General features: G+C 59.6%; 3 protein-coding genes and 1 long non-coding RNA gene across 8 annotated transcripts in view; 1 reads left to right on the forward strand and 3 right to left on the reverse strand.

Annotated features, from left to right (window-relative positions):
• The window catches only part of TMPRSS9 (transmembrane serine protease 9), a 66,853-nt gene extending 56,757 nt beyond the window's left edge, over nt 1-10,096 (forward strand). For both annotated transcript variants that reach the window (XM_016934650.3, XM_063800456.1), the window contains 7 exons: nt 568-839; nt 2,033-2,169; nt 5,662-6,055; nt 7,922-8,090; nt 8,833-9,098; nt 9,188-9,324; nt 9,758-10,096. In XM_016934650.3, the coding sequence (XP_016790139.2) occupies nt 568-839; nt 2,033-2,169; nt 5,662-6,055; nt 7,922-8,090; nt 8,833-9,098; nt 9,188-9,324; nt 9,758-9,919 (1,537 nt within the window). In that variant the 3' untranslated portion in view covers nt 9,920-10,096. The remainder of the gene's footprint in view (nt 1-567; nt 840-2,032; nt 2,170-5,661; nt 6,056-7,921; nt 8,091-8,832; nt 9,099-9,187; nt 9,325-9,757) is intronic.
• Nucleotides 1,044-4,621, reverse strand: LOC134809030 (uncharacterized). Its single transcript, XR_010153514.1, has 2 exons — nt 4,414-4,621; nt 1,044-2,062 (listed from the first exon to the last, which is right to left on the reverse strand). It is a non-coding gene; the product is annotated as an uncharacterized LOC134809030 (long non-coding RNA).
• Nucleotides 10,097-10,728: 632 nt separating the features above from the next.
• On the reverse strand, nt 10,729-11,709 carry TIMM13 (translocase of inner mitochondrial membrane 13). Its single transcript, XM_001151542.8, has 3 exons — nt 11,253-11,709; nt 11,095-11,163; nt 10,729-10,885 (listed from the first exon to the last, which is right to left on the reverse strand). The coding sequence occupies exons 1-3, from the start codon at nt 11,370-11,372 to the stop codon at nt 10,787-10,789; spliced, it is 288 nt and encodes a 95-aa protein (XP_001151542.1). The 5' UTR covers nt 11,373-11,709; the 3' UTR covers nt 10,729-10,786.
• The window catches only part of LMNB2 (lamin B2), a 29,095-nt gene continuing 23,473 nt past the window's right edge, over nt 11,707-17,328 (reverse strand). For 2 of the 4 annotated variants that reach the window (XM_016934651.4, XM_016934655.3), the window contains 5 exons: nt 17,034-17,313; nt 16,252-16,359; nt 15,619-15,738; nt 15,383-15,493; nt 12,001-14,787 (listed from right to left, as the gene is read on the reverse strand). In XM_016934651.4, the coding sequence (XP_016790140.1) occupies nt 14,746-14,787; nt 15,383-15,493; nt 15,619-15,738; nt 16,252-16,359; nt 17,034-17,313 (661 nt within the window). In that variant the 3' untranslated portion in view covers nt 12,001-14,745. Of the gene's footprint in view, nt 11,833-12,000; nt 14,788-15,382; nt 15,494-15,618; nt 15,739-16,251; nt 16,360-17,033; nt 17,314-17,328 lie in introns of those variants that run through there. The other 2 variants (XM_016934652.4, XM_054673493.2) reach the window with 2 other exon arrangements.

Raw genomic sequence — 17,328 nt, forward strand, 5'->3', positions numbered from 1 at the left:
CAGCTGAGAGACAGGAGGGAGCTGGTGCCAAGGCTTCTAAGGACAAACAGGGCCTAACCAGGGGAGGGGGAGGAGGGTTCCTTCCCCATTGCTTGCTACCCAGGCAGCGTTTATCTTGGAGATTCCCAGGCATGGTGGCCCGCATCTGTGGTCCCAGCTACTCAGGAGCGTGAGGCAGGAGAATTGCTTGAGCCCAGGAGGTCGAGGCTGCAGTGAGCCTGATGGTGCCACTGCACTCCATCTGGGGCAACAGAGCGAGACCCTGTCTCAACAAAAAAGAGACTCATAAAGCTGTAGGGGGTTGGGGGGGCATTGGCACAGGTGTAGAAAATGAAGCCTGAGGGTCCCCTGACTTGTCCGAGGTCCCCCAGCTTGGGATCCTTCTCAGGAGGAGCCCAGCAGCCCCTCTTTACCTGGTCCTCCTCCCTGGAGCCGAGGGTCAGAGGATGGTCCTGGGGCCCAGGCAGCCCTGTGTGGCTTCCTGGGGGTGTGCATCAGCCCTGTCCCTCCCCAAGAAGGCGGGCATGTGCTGGAGGGCAGGCATGTCTGAGGGCCCTGTCTCCATAGCACGAAGGTGGAGCAGGTTCGGGCCCACCTGGGCACTGCGTCCCTCCTGGGCCTGGGCGGGAGCCCGGTGAAGATCGGGCTGCGGCGGGTAGTGCTGCACCCCCTCTACAACCCTGGCATCCTGGACTTCGACCTGGCTGTCCTGGAGCTGGCCAGCCCCCTGGCCTTCAACAAATACATCCAGCCTGTCTGCCTGCCCCTGGCCACCCAGAAGTTCCCTGTGGGCCGGAAGTGCATGATCTCCGGATGGGGAAATACGCAGGAAGGAAATGGTGAGCGCTGCCCCATCAAGGGGAACGGTGGATTTATTCTCCAGGGCCTGGCCTGGGGAGGGTCAGGATGGGCATCTGTTACCTGGACCCTAAACCAATTCCACTGCACAGGGACCTCTGTGGCTGATCCCTTTGTCTTTGGTCCCACTGCCCACACACCTCTCACTTCCCCATTCCATCTGGGGGCAAAATCTGGCGGTTGCCTGTTTGTATAAACAAAATTTTATTGGAACAGGGGCCATGTTCACACATCAACAGATTGTCTATGGCTGCTTTCCTGCAATAGCAGCAGAGTTAAATACTTGGAACAGAGACTGGCCCTTAAAGCTGAAAATATTTAATTCTCTGACCATTTATAGAAAATGTTTGCTGGCGGCCACATGCGGTGGCTCACACCTGTAATCCCAGCACTCTGGGAGGCCCAGGAGGGTGGATCATTTGAGGTCAGGAGTTTGAGATCAGCCTGGCCAACATGGTGAAACCCCGTCTCTACTAGAAATACAAAAATTAGCCGGGTGTGGTGATGCATGCCTGTAATCCCAGCTACTCGGGAGGCTGAGGCAGGAGAATTGCTTGAATCTGGGAGGCAGAGGCTGCAGTGAGCTGAGATTGTGCCACTGCACTCCAGCCTGGGTGACAGAGCGAGACTCCATCTCAAAAAAAAAAAAAAAAATAATAGAAAAATTAAAAATTAGCTGAGTATGGTGGCACATGCCTGTAGTCCCAGCTACTTAGAAGGCTGAGGCAGGAGAATCACTTGAGCCTGGGAGTTCAAGGCCGCAGTGAGCCATGATCATGCCACTGCACTCCAGCCTGGGCAACAGAGCAAGACCCTGTCTCAAAAAACAAAAAAAGCAAATGCTCACTGGTGCTTGCTTGCGCTAGTCTATCCCGAGACCCCTCCCACTCCAACAGTTAATGCTTCTCTTGACCTCAGAATGGCCTCCTACACCTTACCCAGGTGCTAGGGCGGCAGCCCCATGGGGACAGTGTGGAGACTCTTGCGCTCTGAGTGGGGAATCAGGCCCACCTCCTCCTCACTCTGTGGCTTTGTGAGATTCCTGCAACTCTGTGAGCCCTGGTTTCTTTGTCTGTGGGGTGGGGATGCTGCATCTCGGGCTGTTATCGGAGCGGAACTGGAGCTGCTCTGATGATCACTGTGCAAGCGGCCTTTCTGGCTCTTTCCCTGGTAGCCACCAAGCCCGAGCTCCTGCAGAAGGCGTCTGTGGGCATCATAGACCAGAAAACCTGTAGTGTGCTCTACAACTTCTCCCTCACAGACCGCATGATCTGCGCAGGCTTCCTGGAAGGCAAAGTCGACTCCTGCCAGGTAAGCATTCAAAGGGGGAAAGCGGGCAATATTTCCATGAAATGCCCACAGCCGTTCACCCAGCAGTTCTTTGTGTGCAGACCTAGATTTTTTTCCTTTCTTTCTTTCCCTCCCTCCTTCCCTCCTGTTTCTTCCCTCCTTGTCCTTCCCTCCCTTCCCTTCCTTCCCTTTCTCTTCTTCCCTTCCCTCCCTTTCCTTTCCTTCCCTCCCTCCCTTTCCTTCCCTCCCTCCCTTTCCTTCCCTCCCTCCCTTTCCTTCCCTCCCTCCCTTTCCTTTCCTTCCCTCCCTCCCTTTCCTTTCCGTCCCTCCCTCCCTTTCCGTCCCTCCCTCCCTTTCCTTTCCTCCCTGCCTTTCCTTCCATTCCTTTCCTCCCTTCCCTCCCTCCCTTTCCTCCCTTCCCTCCCTCCCTTTCCTTCCCTCCCTCCGTTTCCTTCCCTCCCTCCCTCCCTTTTCTTCCCTTCCCTCCCTACCTTCCCTTCCCTCCCTCCCTTTCCTTCCCTTCCCTCCCTCCCTTTCCTTCCCTCCCTCCCTTCCCTTCCCTCCCTTTCCTTTCCTTCCCTCCCTCCCTTTCCTTTCCTTCCCTCTCTCCCTTTCCTTCCCTTTCCTCCCTCCCTTTCCTTCCCTTCCCTCCCTCCCCTTCCCTTCCCTCCCGCCCTCTCCTTCCCTTCCCTCCCACCCTCTCCTTCCCTTCCCTCCCGCCCTCTCCTTCCCTTCCCTCCCACCCTCTCCTTCCCTCCCCTCCCGCCCTTTCCTTCCCTTTCCTCCCTCCCTTTCCTTCCCTTCCCTCCCTCCCTTTCCTTCCCTAACCTTTCCTTCTCTCTCTCTCTGTCTTTCTCTCTTTCTTTCTTTCTGACAGAGTCTGGCTCTGTCACCCAGGCCGGAGTGCAGTGGTGCGATCTTGGCTCACTGCAACCTCCGCCTCCCAGGTTCAAGCGAGTCTCCTGCCTCAGCCTCCCGAGTACCTGGGATTATAGGCACGTGCCACCATGCCCAGCTAATTTTTCTATTTTTAGTAGAGACGGGGTTTCACTATGTTGGCCAGGATGGTCTCGATCTCCTGATGTCGTGATCTGCCCACCTGGGCCTCCCAAAGTGCTAGGATTACAGGCGTGAGCCACTGTACCCAGCCTAGATTTTTTTTTCCTTTTTTTTTTTTTTTTGAGATGGAGTCTTGCTCTGTTGCCCAGGCTGGAGTGTAGTGGCGTGATCTCGGCTCACTGCAACCTCTTCCTCCTGGGTTCAAGTGATTCTCCTGCCTCAGCCTCTGGAGTAGCTGGGACTACAGGCATGTGCCTCCACGTCCAGCTAATTTTTGTATTTTTAGTAGAGACGTGGTTTCACCATGTTGGCCAGGCTGGTCTCGAACTCCTGACCTCAGGTGATCCGCCCGCCTCAGCCTCCCAAACTGCTAGGATGGCAGGCCTGAGCCACTGCACCCGGCAATAGCCACCATGCCCAGATTTCTGAAGGCTCAACCGTGCACACACAGACAGGTTAATTTTCAGGCTGGGTGCAGTGCCTCATGCCTGTAATTCCAGTGCTTCAGGAGGCTGAGGTAGGATCAGTCGAGGCCAGGATTGCAAGACCAGTCTGGACAACATAGTGAGACCCCGTCTCTACAAAAATTAAAAAAAAAAATTTGTCAGGCAGAGTGGCAGGCGCCTGTGGTCCCAGCTCCTTGGGCAGCTGAACTGGGAGGATCTCTTGAGGCCAGGTGTCTAGGCTGCAGTAAACTGTGATCACACGGCTGCACTCCATCCTGGGTGACACAGCAAGACCCTATCTCAAAAAACAAAGAAGGGCGGGTGCAGTGGCTCATGCCTGTAATCCCAGCACTTTGGGAGGCCAAGGCAGGCAGATCACCTGAGGTAGGCAGTTCAAGACTGGCTTGGCCAACATGGCGAAACCCTGTCTCTACTAAAAAACTACAAGAATTTAGCCAGGCATGGTGGCAGGTGCCGGTAATTCTAGCTACTCGGGAGGCTGAGGCAGGAGAATTGCTTGAGCCCAGCAGGCGGAGGTCACAGTGAGCCGAAATCATGTCACTGCACTCCAGCCCAGGCAACAGAGCAAGACTCCACCTCAAAAAAAAAAAAAAAAAAAAAAGCATCAGATTTCAATAGTAACTCTCAAAGTTAGATGCCATTATTACTAATCAATACAAAATATCAATGACAGTGTAAATGCTCATTCACACACAGTAGTTAAAAGGAAGGTGGTAAATAACCTGCAATGGGAACCTACCTAGCCCAAGTTCTTCAACCAGACTTCTGAGTTCAAATCCTGCTTCAACTACTGTGTGACCCCAGGCAAGTGCCTCAACCTCTCTGGGCCTCTGATCCCCATATGTAAAGTGGGAAGCATAGCAATGCCTGTCTTCTAGGAGTGTTGTGAGATCGGTGTCTTGCATAGTCTTTTCTTCCTATATATTCATTATATTTGTTCTTTATATCTGACAATAAAAATAGAATAATAGGTATTTATAATATCTATTATTATACTATTTACTCTCTATATAAATGGGGAATTCACAATAGTTAGCTTTTTATCTTGAAAAGAATGTTGAGGCCAGGCCAGGTGGCTCACATCTGTAATCCCAGCACTTTGGGAGGCCAAGGTGGGTGGATCATCTGAGGTCAGGAGTTGGAGACCAGCCTGGCCGACGTGGTGAAGCCCCCATCTCTACTAAAAATACAAAAATTAGCCGGGCGTTGTGGCTTATGCCTGTAGTTCCAGCTACTTGGGAGGCTGAGGCAGGAGAATCACTTGAACCCAGGAGGTGGAGGTTGCAGTGAGCCGAGATCATGCCACTGCACTCCGGCCTGGGCAACAAGAGCGAGACTCCGCCTCAAGAAAAGAAATAAGCCTGGCAGCTAGTGGTCAGGGGCTACTTCTAGGTGGTGGGACTATTCATGGCTGTTATTGTTGTTATTATTTTTTTTTTTTTGAGAGGGAGTCTTGCTCCGTTGCCCAGGCTGGAGTGCAGTGGTGCGGTCTCAGCTCACTGCAAGCTCCGCCTCCCAGGTTCATGCCATTCTCCTGCCTCAGCCTCCCGAGAAGCTGGAACTACAGGCGCCCACCACCACGCCCAGCTAATTTTTGTATTTTTAGTAGAGACGGGGTTTCACCATGTTAGCCAGGATGGTCTCGATCTCCTGACCTCGTGATCTGCCCGCCTCGGCCTCCTAAAGTGCTGGGATTACAGGCGTGAGCCACCACGCCTGGCCTTACTGTTATTTTTAGAGTTTTTCTGCATTGTTTTACCTCCTCAAAACAAAAGCAAGAATGATGGAAACTCAGAGAGGAGAAGTGACTCACTCCAGGTCACACAGCCAGGCACGGGGCTGCAGTCAGGTCTCCAGACCTGCGCTGTGCCCTCTGCCCCCCCGCCCTCGATGGCTCCCACCCACTGTAGGAACGCAGGAGGGTATGGCAGTGCTGGGAAGAGAGGGTCCCTGGAGGACCAACCAGTGCTCTTTCCTTCCTTTCTAGGGTGACTCTGGGGGCCCCCTGGCCTGCGAGGAGGCCCCTGGCGTGTTTTATCTGGCAGGGATCGTGAGCTGGGGTATTGGCTGTGCTCAGGTTAAGAAGCCAGGCGTGTACACGCGCATCACCAGGCTAAAGGGCTGGATCCTGGAGATCATGTCCTCCCAGCCCCTTCCCGTGTCTCCCTCCTCGACCACAAGGATGCTGGCCACCACCAGCCCCAGGACGACAGCTGGCCTCACAGTCCTGGGGGCCACACCCAGCAGACCCACCCCTGGGGCTGCCAGCAGGGTGACGGGCCAACCTGCCAACTCAACCTTATCTGCCGTGAGCACCACTGCTAGGGGACAGACGCCATTTCCAGACGCCCCGGAGGCCACCACACACTCCCAGCTACCAGGTACCGGGAGAGACGGAGGGATCCCTGGGAGTGGAGGGTCCCATGTTAATCAGCCTGGGCTGCCTAACAAGACATAACGTCATCCACTTTGGGAGGCCGAGGCGGGCGGATCAAGAGGTCAGGAGATCGAGACCATCCTGGCGAACACGGTGAAACCTTGTCTCTACTGAAAAAATACAAAAAATTAGCCAGGCGTGGTGGTGGGTGCCTGTAGTCCCAGCTACGCGGGAGGCTAAGGCAGGAGAATGGCATGAACCCGGGAGGCGGAGCTTGCAGTGAGCTGCATGCCACTGCACTCCAGCCTGGGCAACAAGCGAAACTCTGTCTCAAAAAAAAAAAAAAAGAAAAAAGAAAAAGACATAACGTCCTCTCTGGCTGGGCACGGTGGCTCATGCCTGTAATCCCAGCACTTTGGGAGGCCAAGGTGGGTGGATCGCCTGAGGTCAGGAGTTCCAGGCCAGCCTGGCCAACATGGTGAAACCCCATCTCTACAAAAAAATAAATAAAAAAAGCCAGGCATGGTGACAGGTGCCTGTAATCCCAGCTACTTGGGAGGCTGAGGCAGGAGAATCGCTTGAACCCAGAGGTGGAGGTTGCAGTGAGCCGAGATCGTGCCATTGCACTCCAGCCTGGGCAACAGAGTGAGACTCCAGCTAGATAATAATAATATAAATAAAAAGCCAGGCGTGATGGTGCATGCCTGTGGTTCCAGCTACTGGGGAGGCTGAGACAGGAGAATCATTTGAGCTCAGGAAGCAGAGGCTGCAGTGAGCCGAGATCATGCCATTATACTCCAGCCTGGGTGACACAGCCTGTCTCTAAAAAACTTTAAAAAAAAAAAAAAAATGAAAGCAGGGGCTTTGATGGTTCACAGCTGTGCCATGTCCTTGGGTGCGTGTTTCTTGCTAACTTGGCAGCTGCCCTCATGTAGGTCTGTCCCTGCAGCCTGGGGGCTCTCACTTTCTCAGTCTCAGCTGATTTTGACTTTTTCAATAGCTATGGCGTGGGATCTCTTTGGGCCCAAAAGAGGTGGAGAAGGGCCCCCTTGAAATACAGGCGGGTTCTGTGTGGAGGTAGCTGGTGTTCCCAAGGACAGCGGCTGCGGCTGCTGTCAGATTCTCCAAGGCCACCTGGTCTTATGTCAGGGCCAGATGGTGCCAAGGCTGGTGGGGAACTGGCATTTCCCCTTACTGGCCTTGGTAGCTGCTGCGGGTTGGATGGCGGTTGGTGGGGGGCGGGGGGGGGGGGACCCAGGGAAGCCAGCTGGGTGGTGATAGAGGGCGCCGGGGGGGGGGGGGGGGGCTTGTCCCTGAGGAGGAAAACGCCCCTCTGGAGACAGCAGGTGGGTATGGGACCCCCTCCATGGGTGGTAACAGGGTCCCTGAAGCCCCCCTGGAAACCACCCACGTGTTCTTTCCACAGCTGTGTTCTGAGGAAGGCCTTTGCGCTTGGTACCGTCTGGGGAGGGCTTGGAGGTGATCAGGGATCCAGGCAGAGGGCACCAAGGCAGGGCTGGGGCCTCTGGGGCAGGGCCCTGGTGTGTGCAAAGGCCTTGGGGTGGGAGGGAACTCCCGGAAGACGGAGATGTGGGAGGCTGCCATGAGAGGGGCCTCCGGCAGGGGAAACGTATGGTCCCAAAACTGAAGTCATAGGCAACAAAGGCATTTCCAGTGTTATTTGAGAAAAGCCCAAAGACCAAGCAGCAGGCCCAGTGTCCTTTCCTGCTGAGTTTTCCTGGGATAGGTCCCCCATCACAACCTACTCCCTGGGGCTCCCAGGGGGATTCGCGGAGAGGCGGCGCCCAGGGGGGCCTTCGTGGAGGAGGTGCCCTGGGTCCGCCTGCTCACGCGCCTGGCTCCCCCGCAGACTGTGGCCTGGCGCCGGCCGCGCTCACCAGGATTGTGGGCGGCAGCGCAGCGGGCCGTGGGGAGTGGCCGTGGCAGGTGAGCCTGTGGCTGCGGCGCCGGGAACACCGTTGCGGGGCCGTGCTGGTGGCAGAGAGGTGGCTGCTGTCGGCGGCGCACTGCTTCGACGTGTGAGTCCCAAACGCTCCAAATGCCCCTACACGTGTCTGTAGCTCACCCGGAACCGAACTGTTGCCCGAAAACGCACCGTGACCCCCTCCTTTGCCGGGAGTGCCCTCCCCAACCCCGGCTCCCACTGCCCCAGGCCACTTCTCCCACCCGCTATCTCCCCATCCTCGCTCCCTGCAGCCCTCCCCTGACCACCCACCCCCTAGCCTGACCACACGGGGCTGGGGCTGCGAAGGCTGAGTCCTACCCCGCGGTCCCCACCTAACCCGGAAGCTGCGGCCCCCCCCAGCTCCAGGCTAAGCCCACGGGAACATTGGGGTCACTTCTTTCCCCAGCCCTCGCCCCTGGGACTTGGCTCCAGCCCCCCAAAGCCCACCCAGTAGAAAGCTGCCCTCCCCAGGGCCCAAGCCCTGGCAGGCGAGGGGTCCGGTCTTCCAGAGGGGACACCCAGCTCTGGGCTCTGCAGGGCTGGAGGTCAGAAGGGGAGGGCAGGAGGGGGGGGCGGGACTCTCACGGCCACTAGACCCCTTTTCAGAGCGCTCATATTAGGTGGTGATGGCTGCAGTTCCCGGTGCAGCCTCGGTGCCTGATGGGGGAGACTGAGCCCATTCCCACACCGACAGCCAGAGACCAAGAGGCCAAGAACCCTGCCCAGGGTGCCAGTCGGCCGCTGGGGGACACCGCAGGGGCGGGGGCCGGGGGCGTGGGGGCTCGGGCCGACGCCTGTCCTCGCGCGCCCCGCAGCTACGGGGACCCCAAGCAGTGGGCGGCCTTCCTAGGCACGCCGTTCCTGAGCGGCGCGGAGGGGCAGCTGGAGCGCGTGGCGCGCATCTACAAGCACCCGTTCTACAATCTCTACACGCTCGACTACGACGTGGCGCTGCTGGAGCTGGCAGGGCCGGTGCGTCGCAGCCGCCTGGTGCGTCCCATCTGCCTACCCGAGCCCGCGCCGCGACCCCCAGACGGCACGCGCTGCGTCATCACTGGCTGGGGCTCGGTGCGCGAAGGAGGTAGGCGCGCCCGGGGCCGCGGTGGTGCGGGGCTCGGGGGGCGGCCGGACGCGGTCCCCACCCGCCCCGTCTCGCTCGCCCGCCCGCAGGCTCCATGGCGCGGCAGCTGCAGAAGGCGGCCGTGCGCCTCCTCAGCGAGCAGACCTGCCGCCGCTTCTACCCAGTGCAGATCAGCAGCCGCATGCTGTGTGCCGGCTTCCCGCAGGGTGGCGTGGACAGCTGCTCGGTGAGCCCCGCCCCGGCCCAGGGGACCAGGTCCCGCCCAGCCGCCGGGGAGGGCGGGTTCCCGCTGCCACGAAGCCCACCATCCGGGCGCCACCCTCCGGTGCAGACTTCTCCAGCGGATCAAGCAGGGAGCCTTTTTGGCTCTGGAGGAATTTCCACTCCACAGCCGTTTACTGGGCAACCCACCGCATCCCATCCCTGGGCCTCGGCGGCAGAGCAGGCAGAGGCTGCAGTGGGAGGCACCGTTCCACTCCGGGACCACGTGGCGGGTGTCCATAAATGTCTGCCACCTTTGCATTGAGCCCATTTTCCAGATAGTGAAAATGCGGCTCCCAGGGGAAGTCACTAGGGTCACTCCTAGAGGGGCCAGTGACCCAAGGGCTGCTGTAGGGGAGGTACTGACCTCTGAACCCCCTTTCTTCTCTCCCCAACAGGGTGACGCTGGGGGACCCCTGGCCTGCAGGGAGCCCTCTGGACGGTGGGTGCTAACTGGGGTCACCAGCTGGGGCTATGGCTGTGGCCGGCCCCACTTCCCAGGTGTCTATACCCGGGTGGCAGCTGTGAGAGGTTGGATAGGACAGCACATCCAGGAGTGACCGCCACGTGACTGCCCAGGCCGAGACTCTACGTAAAAGCAACAGGAGCAGCAGGCCACCCAACACCCCACCCCACCGTACCCTACCCAAGGACGGGTGGGGGGGGCGGGGCTGTGGGTCATGGGGATGCATTTTGGTACCACCCTTTGTTCCAATAAACACAGTCCCTCCACCCTAGCTCACTGGCTCAGCACCTCAGTGTCACAGCGAGGACCACCTGCCTGGCGCTCCACCAGGACCCGGGGTGGAACGAAGCGGGGTCAAAGCAAGCCCTGACAAGGGGAGGGCTGTCCCCCTTAGCCTTTGGGGCAGGGGTGGCAGCAGCAACACATTCCTCGTGACTCAGCAGCCCGGTGGCACTAAGGGGAAAGATGGACTTCTCCCAACCCAGGGGAGGCTGAGACCCTCCGAGCTGGGGTTCCAGGGACACGCGTCACCTCTTCCCAGAGAGAGACCCCTCAGGAGGGAAATAAAGAGGTTTCTCTCCGTCCTCCACCAATTTATTTGCCCATCCGCAGGAGGTGACAGCTCCTGTGGTGTCTGACCACCCCCAACTCCAAAGTCCAGACAAGCTGTCCGCCCAGAATATGAGGCTGACTTGGGCACACTAGGGGAATACCCCAAAGGCCTGAAGGAGGTGCCACTGGGCTGCCAGCACTTTAGGAAGGCACGGGGCCCCACACCCCCGAGATCCAAGCTGCACTGGCTGGCAGGGGGCAGGGCGGGGGGTGGCGAGGACACAGTCCCGTCTGTCCCAGCACCGGTGCCACCCTCCTAAGCCCCGGGCAGGCAGTACGTACATGCGGACCCCGCCTCTCAAAGCACGTTTATGGAAATGAACAGGGTGGGGTGGCCCGCGCTCGCCGGTCACATGTTGGCTCGTTCCCGCTGCAGCCGCGAGTTGTAGGCGCGAGACACGGTGTTCCAGGCGTCCATGTAGCGGTCCATGCACATGGCGATGCACTTCTGCGGGAGCGGAGGGGCGCACGGCTCAGCTCGGGACTTCGCGGCCCCGGGGACCGCCCTGACCCCGGCTCCAGGCCGCCCGGGCTGCAGACTACGCACGTGCAGTGGCCACACCGTCGCACCTCCCCGTTAGTCTGCGCACGCGCAGACACCTCCCCCCCCGAATCTAGGCCCTCGCGACCCTTGCCCCGAACCTCCGCGGGTCTCACCTGCTCGGAGTTGTCCAGGGAGCCCCCAGGTTTCCCTATACACTTCCGGAAACACTTGTCCGTCATCCTCTGTGGAGACACGCGAGGCTTTAGCCGCGACGTCGGCCCCCAGGGGTGGCCCTGTCGCCCCCAGCGCCCGTCCCCGGCCAGCCCCGCACCTGCAGCAGCTCCTGCGCGTTGGCCACGGCGATCTGCACTTTCACCTGCTCCATTATGAGCCCTGGGTCCAGCTTCCCGCTGCCGGAGCCCCCGAAATCGGAGCCGAAGCCGCCCTCCATGGCTCCGCAAAGTCAACCGGACCGAGGCCGCGTGCGCCGACCCGTAACTAACTGCGCCGGAAGCGGGCCGCCCGGGGCACCACGGGAAACGGAGTCCGCGCGGACGGGGACGGAGGACTACAACTCCCACACGACCGCGCGCGCCCGGGCCATTCAAGGTCGCGCGGGGGGCCCTCCGCTTATGCGGAGGCCTGGACCTGCCGTTACCTACACGAGCTACCCGTGGTTGCGACTCCGCGGGAAGAGGGCGGCCCTGACTTGGCCGGGGAGTAGGGGGGCTACTGCGTGCGGCCGAGGCCGATCACTTTGTACTCACGCTCTGCCTCCAGCTCTTCCCGAAGGGCCTGCCGCGCATGCGCACGAAGCACCCGGCGCGTCTATACAGCGTGCTGCCGCCGGGGCGGAGCCCGGTCGCATCACGTGACGAAGAGTCAGCTTGTGCAACAGCGTCGGAGGCTCACTAGAAAAAAAAGGGCAGGGTCTCATGCATCGCCTGGGTCCTGTTTACACTAGCTACACTCGCCAATGATCTTTTTCCTTGGGGGTGGAGGGGTCTTAGACATCCGCTTCATTAGGGCAGAGGCCCCGGCTCGAGCTTCCCCTCAGGAATAAACTCAGAGGCAGAACCTAAAATCAAAATGTTTATTGGAGTGTTGTACAAAAAAGTTTCCAGTCATAAAATGTATATTACAAATCATTGGAAAAAAAAAAAGAACACATTTGGCATGCATCTTCTTAAAAACCGAATCTCTGAAATGAAAGTCCATGCCAGCCCCAGCTGCAGCCCAGCTCCGTTTTTGCAGGTTGTGCTGTGACGCTCGCTGGACGCAGGGCTTGGAAGAGGCTGCAGGCGGCGACGCCCCAGGACTGAGTCCCTCAGATCTTTAACAAAGAACTGCCGCGTGCAGGCTTCAGACCAACCCCAGCCAAAGCCGCTGGCATGAGGACAGGTGCATGATCGGATTCTGGGTCAGCCCGCAGGCCTCCCGGCTCCTGGGCTCAGCGGGGCAGGCTTCAGCGTTAACCTGGCGCTGTGCACCCCAGAACCCGCGTTGGTCCAGCAGGCGTGGGCCTCCCCCCAGGGCTGGGTGGCGTCTGATGCTTCGCAGGGAGGGCGCTAGGCTTCGAGTCACACGGCATGGGCTTACACAGAGGGATGGTTTCGCATCATTCTAAGCGGCACACAGCTAAGCGTATTTGGGGACAAATGCAAATTGTTTCCCAGGCCATAAATAACTTTTAAAAATTTGATTTTCTTAGTGTTTCCAAAGACTCAATTCTCAATGAACCTCCAATCACCCACAGGCTGCCCAGTCCACGCTTCTCCCCACCCGCTTCAGCTAAGGGCACCCGCAGTCCTAGGACCACCCCCAGCTCCACCCAAGGCAAATGTAGGGTGGGGGGTTCTGTGGGCCTGGCGCGTGCTGTGTTCAGGACAGGACTGGGCAGCGTCTGGACATGAGGACCTGCGGGTTTTGGGGGGGACTTTTTGTCCCTGAGCCCAGCCTGCAAGGCTGTCGGCAAATCACAGACCAACTCCAGGATACAGCTTTGCTCCTCCAGAGCCAAAATACATAGGATGTGGCTGAGACCACTGCAGACTCCCCACAGGACAAGATCACCAAGACCCACCCCCATAACCCTCGCTGGCACGAAGCCCAGCCAGTCGGGTCCGGGTGATTCCTGCCACGAAGGTGGGAAAGAGGACACAGTCTGTCGCCAGCATTCCCACTTCCAGTGGCTGGCAGAGGGTATCCCCGGGGCAGGCAAAGCTCCCTACCAGCCGCCTGACTGGGAGCACAGCGGTGTAGCCTCCAGGAGGAAATGCTTTGGTAAGATGCGCCCCCCTCTATCTACATGGGACAGGGACTTCTGAGAGCAAGGACAGCGAGCAGGGGCTACGTGGAGCAGCAGGTGTTTCTGCTTTGTCGGCCGCTGGCTCCTTCCCGGCCTGGGGCTGGGGCCCCCCATTCCTTCCTGCCACAGGCAGGTCCCCAGGGAGGCGGGATGCAGTCACAGGGGAGCGGTGCCGCCCCCGCCCTGCAGTGAACACCATGGCCCGGAGACGGCGCGTGCCCATGGCTCAGTTTTGGTGTCTTTAAGACTTGAGCTGCACTTTCTGAAGGAGGCTCTGCCATCGGAGGGTGCCCCAGCCCCACGCCACCCCGGGGAGGAGGGTCAGCCTGTCCTCAAGGCCCTGGCGTGAGCTCCTGACCTGCATACTGACCAATGTAAAAAAATAAATATCCATTAAAAAAATAACTTCTGTGTATCTATGAGGGAGGGTGTAAATGGTGAGCTATTGCCGAAGGGGGGTGCCAGGCATTGGGAAGCTGGACTGAGGGGCTTGGGTGCGTCGTGATAGGAGTCAGGTGGCCTTGGCCTGTCTGAGAAACATGGTTTCAGCGAGAAAATCACAGATAAAAGCACAGTATGGATAGACGCATGTGTATATATAGGCACAGGGCAGACGGAGCTGGAACATGGGAGGGGCTCCACAGCGCTCTCCTCCAGAGGGTCAACATGGTGGCGTTCCCTGCAGACAGCTGTTCTGAAACTCACAGCTTCTGCCTCCAAGGCAACCAGATGTGTCCCCTCCACATCTCCCCTCCCTGCTTATTGTTGTGACAGGTCTTACGACGGGACTGTCCTCATTCTTCCTTCCCCGGGTCTTCCCCTCCCCTGCCCTGTTGGCCCTGCACAGTCAGGAACTGAACTGCGGGAAAACTCCCCCAAATAAAGTCAATGGTCCGAGAAACCCGGCCGGTGCGCTGCCAGAACGGGAATCTGGAAGCCCAGGCAGCGGAGTGAAAACCCACCCCGGGGGCCACGCCATCCCCATGCTGGTCCACACCCGCTGCGTGGCTGCCTGAGGAGTTCCCGCTGTCCGAAGCTGGGCAGCCAGAATGCAGGCTTGGCCCCGGGCCCCACCAGGTCCACGCCTGGATTCTGAATTTGGTTTTGTAGAAAGCCTTAAAAAAAACCACCACCATTGAATTCCTACGCAGTTTCCGCCCTCCGTCCGCAGCAGGGCCGTCTCCTGTCCCCTCGCTAGCCTCGCCGGCCCTCCTCCCTCCAAGCCCAAGCATCTTCTAAACCGCGGGGTCCTGGCCCTGGGCTTCCAATTTGACCAAATGGTGAGATGGGGAGTGGGGTGGGATTGAAAAGTCTCCGGGGCAGCGGCGAAGTGGCAGCGAAGTGAGGCTGGAGGAGACCCGCCAGGAGGGAGGGCTGGGGGAGGCCCACCCACACGTTCTGGCAGTTCGCTTAGAAATTCTCTAGAAATGTATCAAGAACTAAAGAAAGCCAATGATATAAAAATAGTTTTCAGTGGCTCTGGGTTAAGAAAGGTGTGTGGTTGAGGAGTGTGGGTTCACATCACGTAGCAGCCTCTTGAGGTGGTCCTCGGGTCCCCCTGCAGGAAGGAAGGAAGGAAGGTCGGCCATGATCAGGGCCAGCCTGGAGGCAGCCGGCAGGTAGATGGCTGCCCCCACCTCCCCACCAGGGAGGGGCTGAGCAACAACAGTGTCTATTTCTAGAGCCTTCCATTCCACTTCCATGTCCCCATGAGCCCGCCTGTGAGCTACACATTCTGTTTTGGGTTCCAAAACAGTCACAGGAACTTGCGACGCACGCGTTTAATGCAGCTGTGGTTTCTGCACTCATCTTCTCCCAAGAAGCCAGTATTGAAGGGACCTGTGTCTTCGACTGAGGAAGCCGGTTGACCAGAGAGCATTTGGGGAGCTGTTCAACACCCACCTCTCAGGGGACCCCCTGGCCAGCTACCCTGAGGTCTGTGATGTCGCAAATTCACACGACGGGCACGACCCAGGAGGCAAGAACAGGTCTCTGCCGTGCTGGTAACAGCCAAGGCTGGCTTCACCCTGAGCCACGGCAGCCAGACAGAGCTCCCGTCGGGGATGCGGCCAGCACGCATGTGTATGTGTGTGCACGAGCTCACTCTGCCCCAGAGGCTGCCCCCCAGCCGCAAGTGGGCACAGGGGTCCTACCTGTTGGTGGAAAAGATCCTCCTCGCCAAACTCGGCTTCCTCCTCCTCCTCCTCCCCATTCTCATTCTCACGCATCACCGAGGACTTCTTCACGGTCCTCATGGCCACTTCCTGTGCGGGACAGAACACGGCAGCGTGTCCCGGGATCAGGCCCAGAGCTGCTGTGGCGGCCCCGAGGGTCCCCAGACCCTGCCCAGGACTCCAGCCGAGCACCCCCCCAAGCCACACACACCCACCTCGCCATCCGCGTTAACCAGGACGGTGCGGAAGCTCTCGCCCGTGCCCCAACTGCTCTGGCCCTTCCACACCAGCGTCGAGGGGGGACTGTGGGCCACCCCCGCACCAGCTGCCCACACCTGAGGACCCAAGAACAATGGCCCCATCAGGGTCACCTCTGGTTCCAGGGACGTGGGCCAGCCAGTGGCCCCTACCACATAGCCCCCTTCAATGCCCTGGGCGTTCAGTCCTTCCAGCCCGACGCAGGCTTATCCAGGGTGATGGTCCCCAGGATACACAAGAAGAGACCAGGGTTCACAGAGGCCAAGGGCTCTTGGCAAGCAGGGGCTGAACTGGGATCTGACACCCACCAGGCTCCATGGCCCATGCGCCTGACTGTTAACCCTTCACGGGGACGCCTGCCAGCCCCAGCAGCCTGGACTCAGACCCAGGGCACACCACTCAGGCTCCAGGGAGGCCCAGTGGGGTGACACTGGCACATGGAGGTTCTATGACCGCGGCAGCCGCTCTGAGACGGTGCCTGGTGCCACCATCATCCCCACCCACCCCCGCCAAGTCCTGCGCCTCCAGTCCCCTGACCCCACCTCACACCCCATCCGTGGCCACCCTCGCCCTCCTGCCCCACCACCTACCGTGACCATCTGGCCGGCGCGCAGGATGTACTTGGGCGTGAACTTGTAGGCCATCTCCTCCCCCTCCAAGACCTGCCTCTTGATTCTCCAGTTCCCCAGAGACTGATCCTGGAAGACACGGCACACGCCTGACCCTCAGCCGCCAGGACTGTGACACCGCCCCCATCACCCTGGCTGGTGGCCCCATCACCCTGACCCTGGTCACCCCCACCAGCTAGGTCACCCCATTACCCCCATGCCCTGGTCATTCCAGTCACCTTGTCCCCTGCCTCGTCCTGACCGGCGGCCCCGTCACCCTGACCCTGATCACCCCCATCAGCTAGGTCACCCCGTTACCCCCATGCCCCGGTCATTTCAGTTACCTTGTCTCCTGCCTCGCATTGGCCGGCGGCCCCGCCACCCTGACCCTGATCACCCCCATCAGCTGGGTCACCCCGTTACCCCCATGCCCCGGTCATTCCAGTTACCTTGTCTCCTGCCTCGCATTGGCTGGCGGCCCCGCCACCCTGACCCTGGTCACCCCCATCAGCTGGGTCACCCCGTTACCCCCATGCCCCAGTCATTCCAGTCACCTTGTCCCCTGCCTCGCATTGGCCGGCAGCCCCGTCACCCTGACCCTGGTCACCCCCATCAGCTGGGTCACCCCGTTACCCCCATGCCCCGGTCATTCCAGTCACCTTGTCCCCTGCCTCGCATTGGCCGGCGGCCCCGTCACCCTGACCCTGGTCACCCCCATCAGCTGGGTCACCCCGTTACCCCCATGCCCCGGTCTTTCCGGTCACCTTGTCCGAGTTGTTCTTGAGCTGCACAAACTTGCCCTCCAGGTCGATCTCCTCGATGCTGACGCTGCCCGAGGCCGAGGCCTGCTGGGCCAGGTGGAAGCCACCGCTGCCACCCGTGCCCGTGCCCAGGACGCTTGGGCCGCTGCCCAAGGGCTCCTCCACCTCCAGCCGCTTCCGCTTACTGCGGCCCAGGCGCCCGGTGGCGGACATGCTGCCGCTGCTGCTCGAGGTGGCTCGTGAGACGGTGACGCGCGAGGATGGGCTGGGGGACAGCTTCAGCCTGTGGGGAAGGCAA

The sequence above is a fragment of the Pan troglodytes genome, chromosome 20 (genome assembly GCF_028858775.2).
Source record: "Pan troglodytes isolate AG18354 chromosome 20, NHGRI_mPanTro3-v2.0_pri, whole genome shotgun sequence".
Lineage (NCBI taxonomy): Eukaryota > Metazoa > Chordata > Mammalia > Primates > Hominidae > Pan > Pan troglodytes.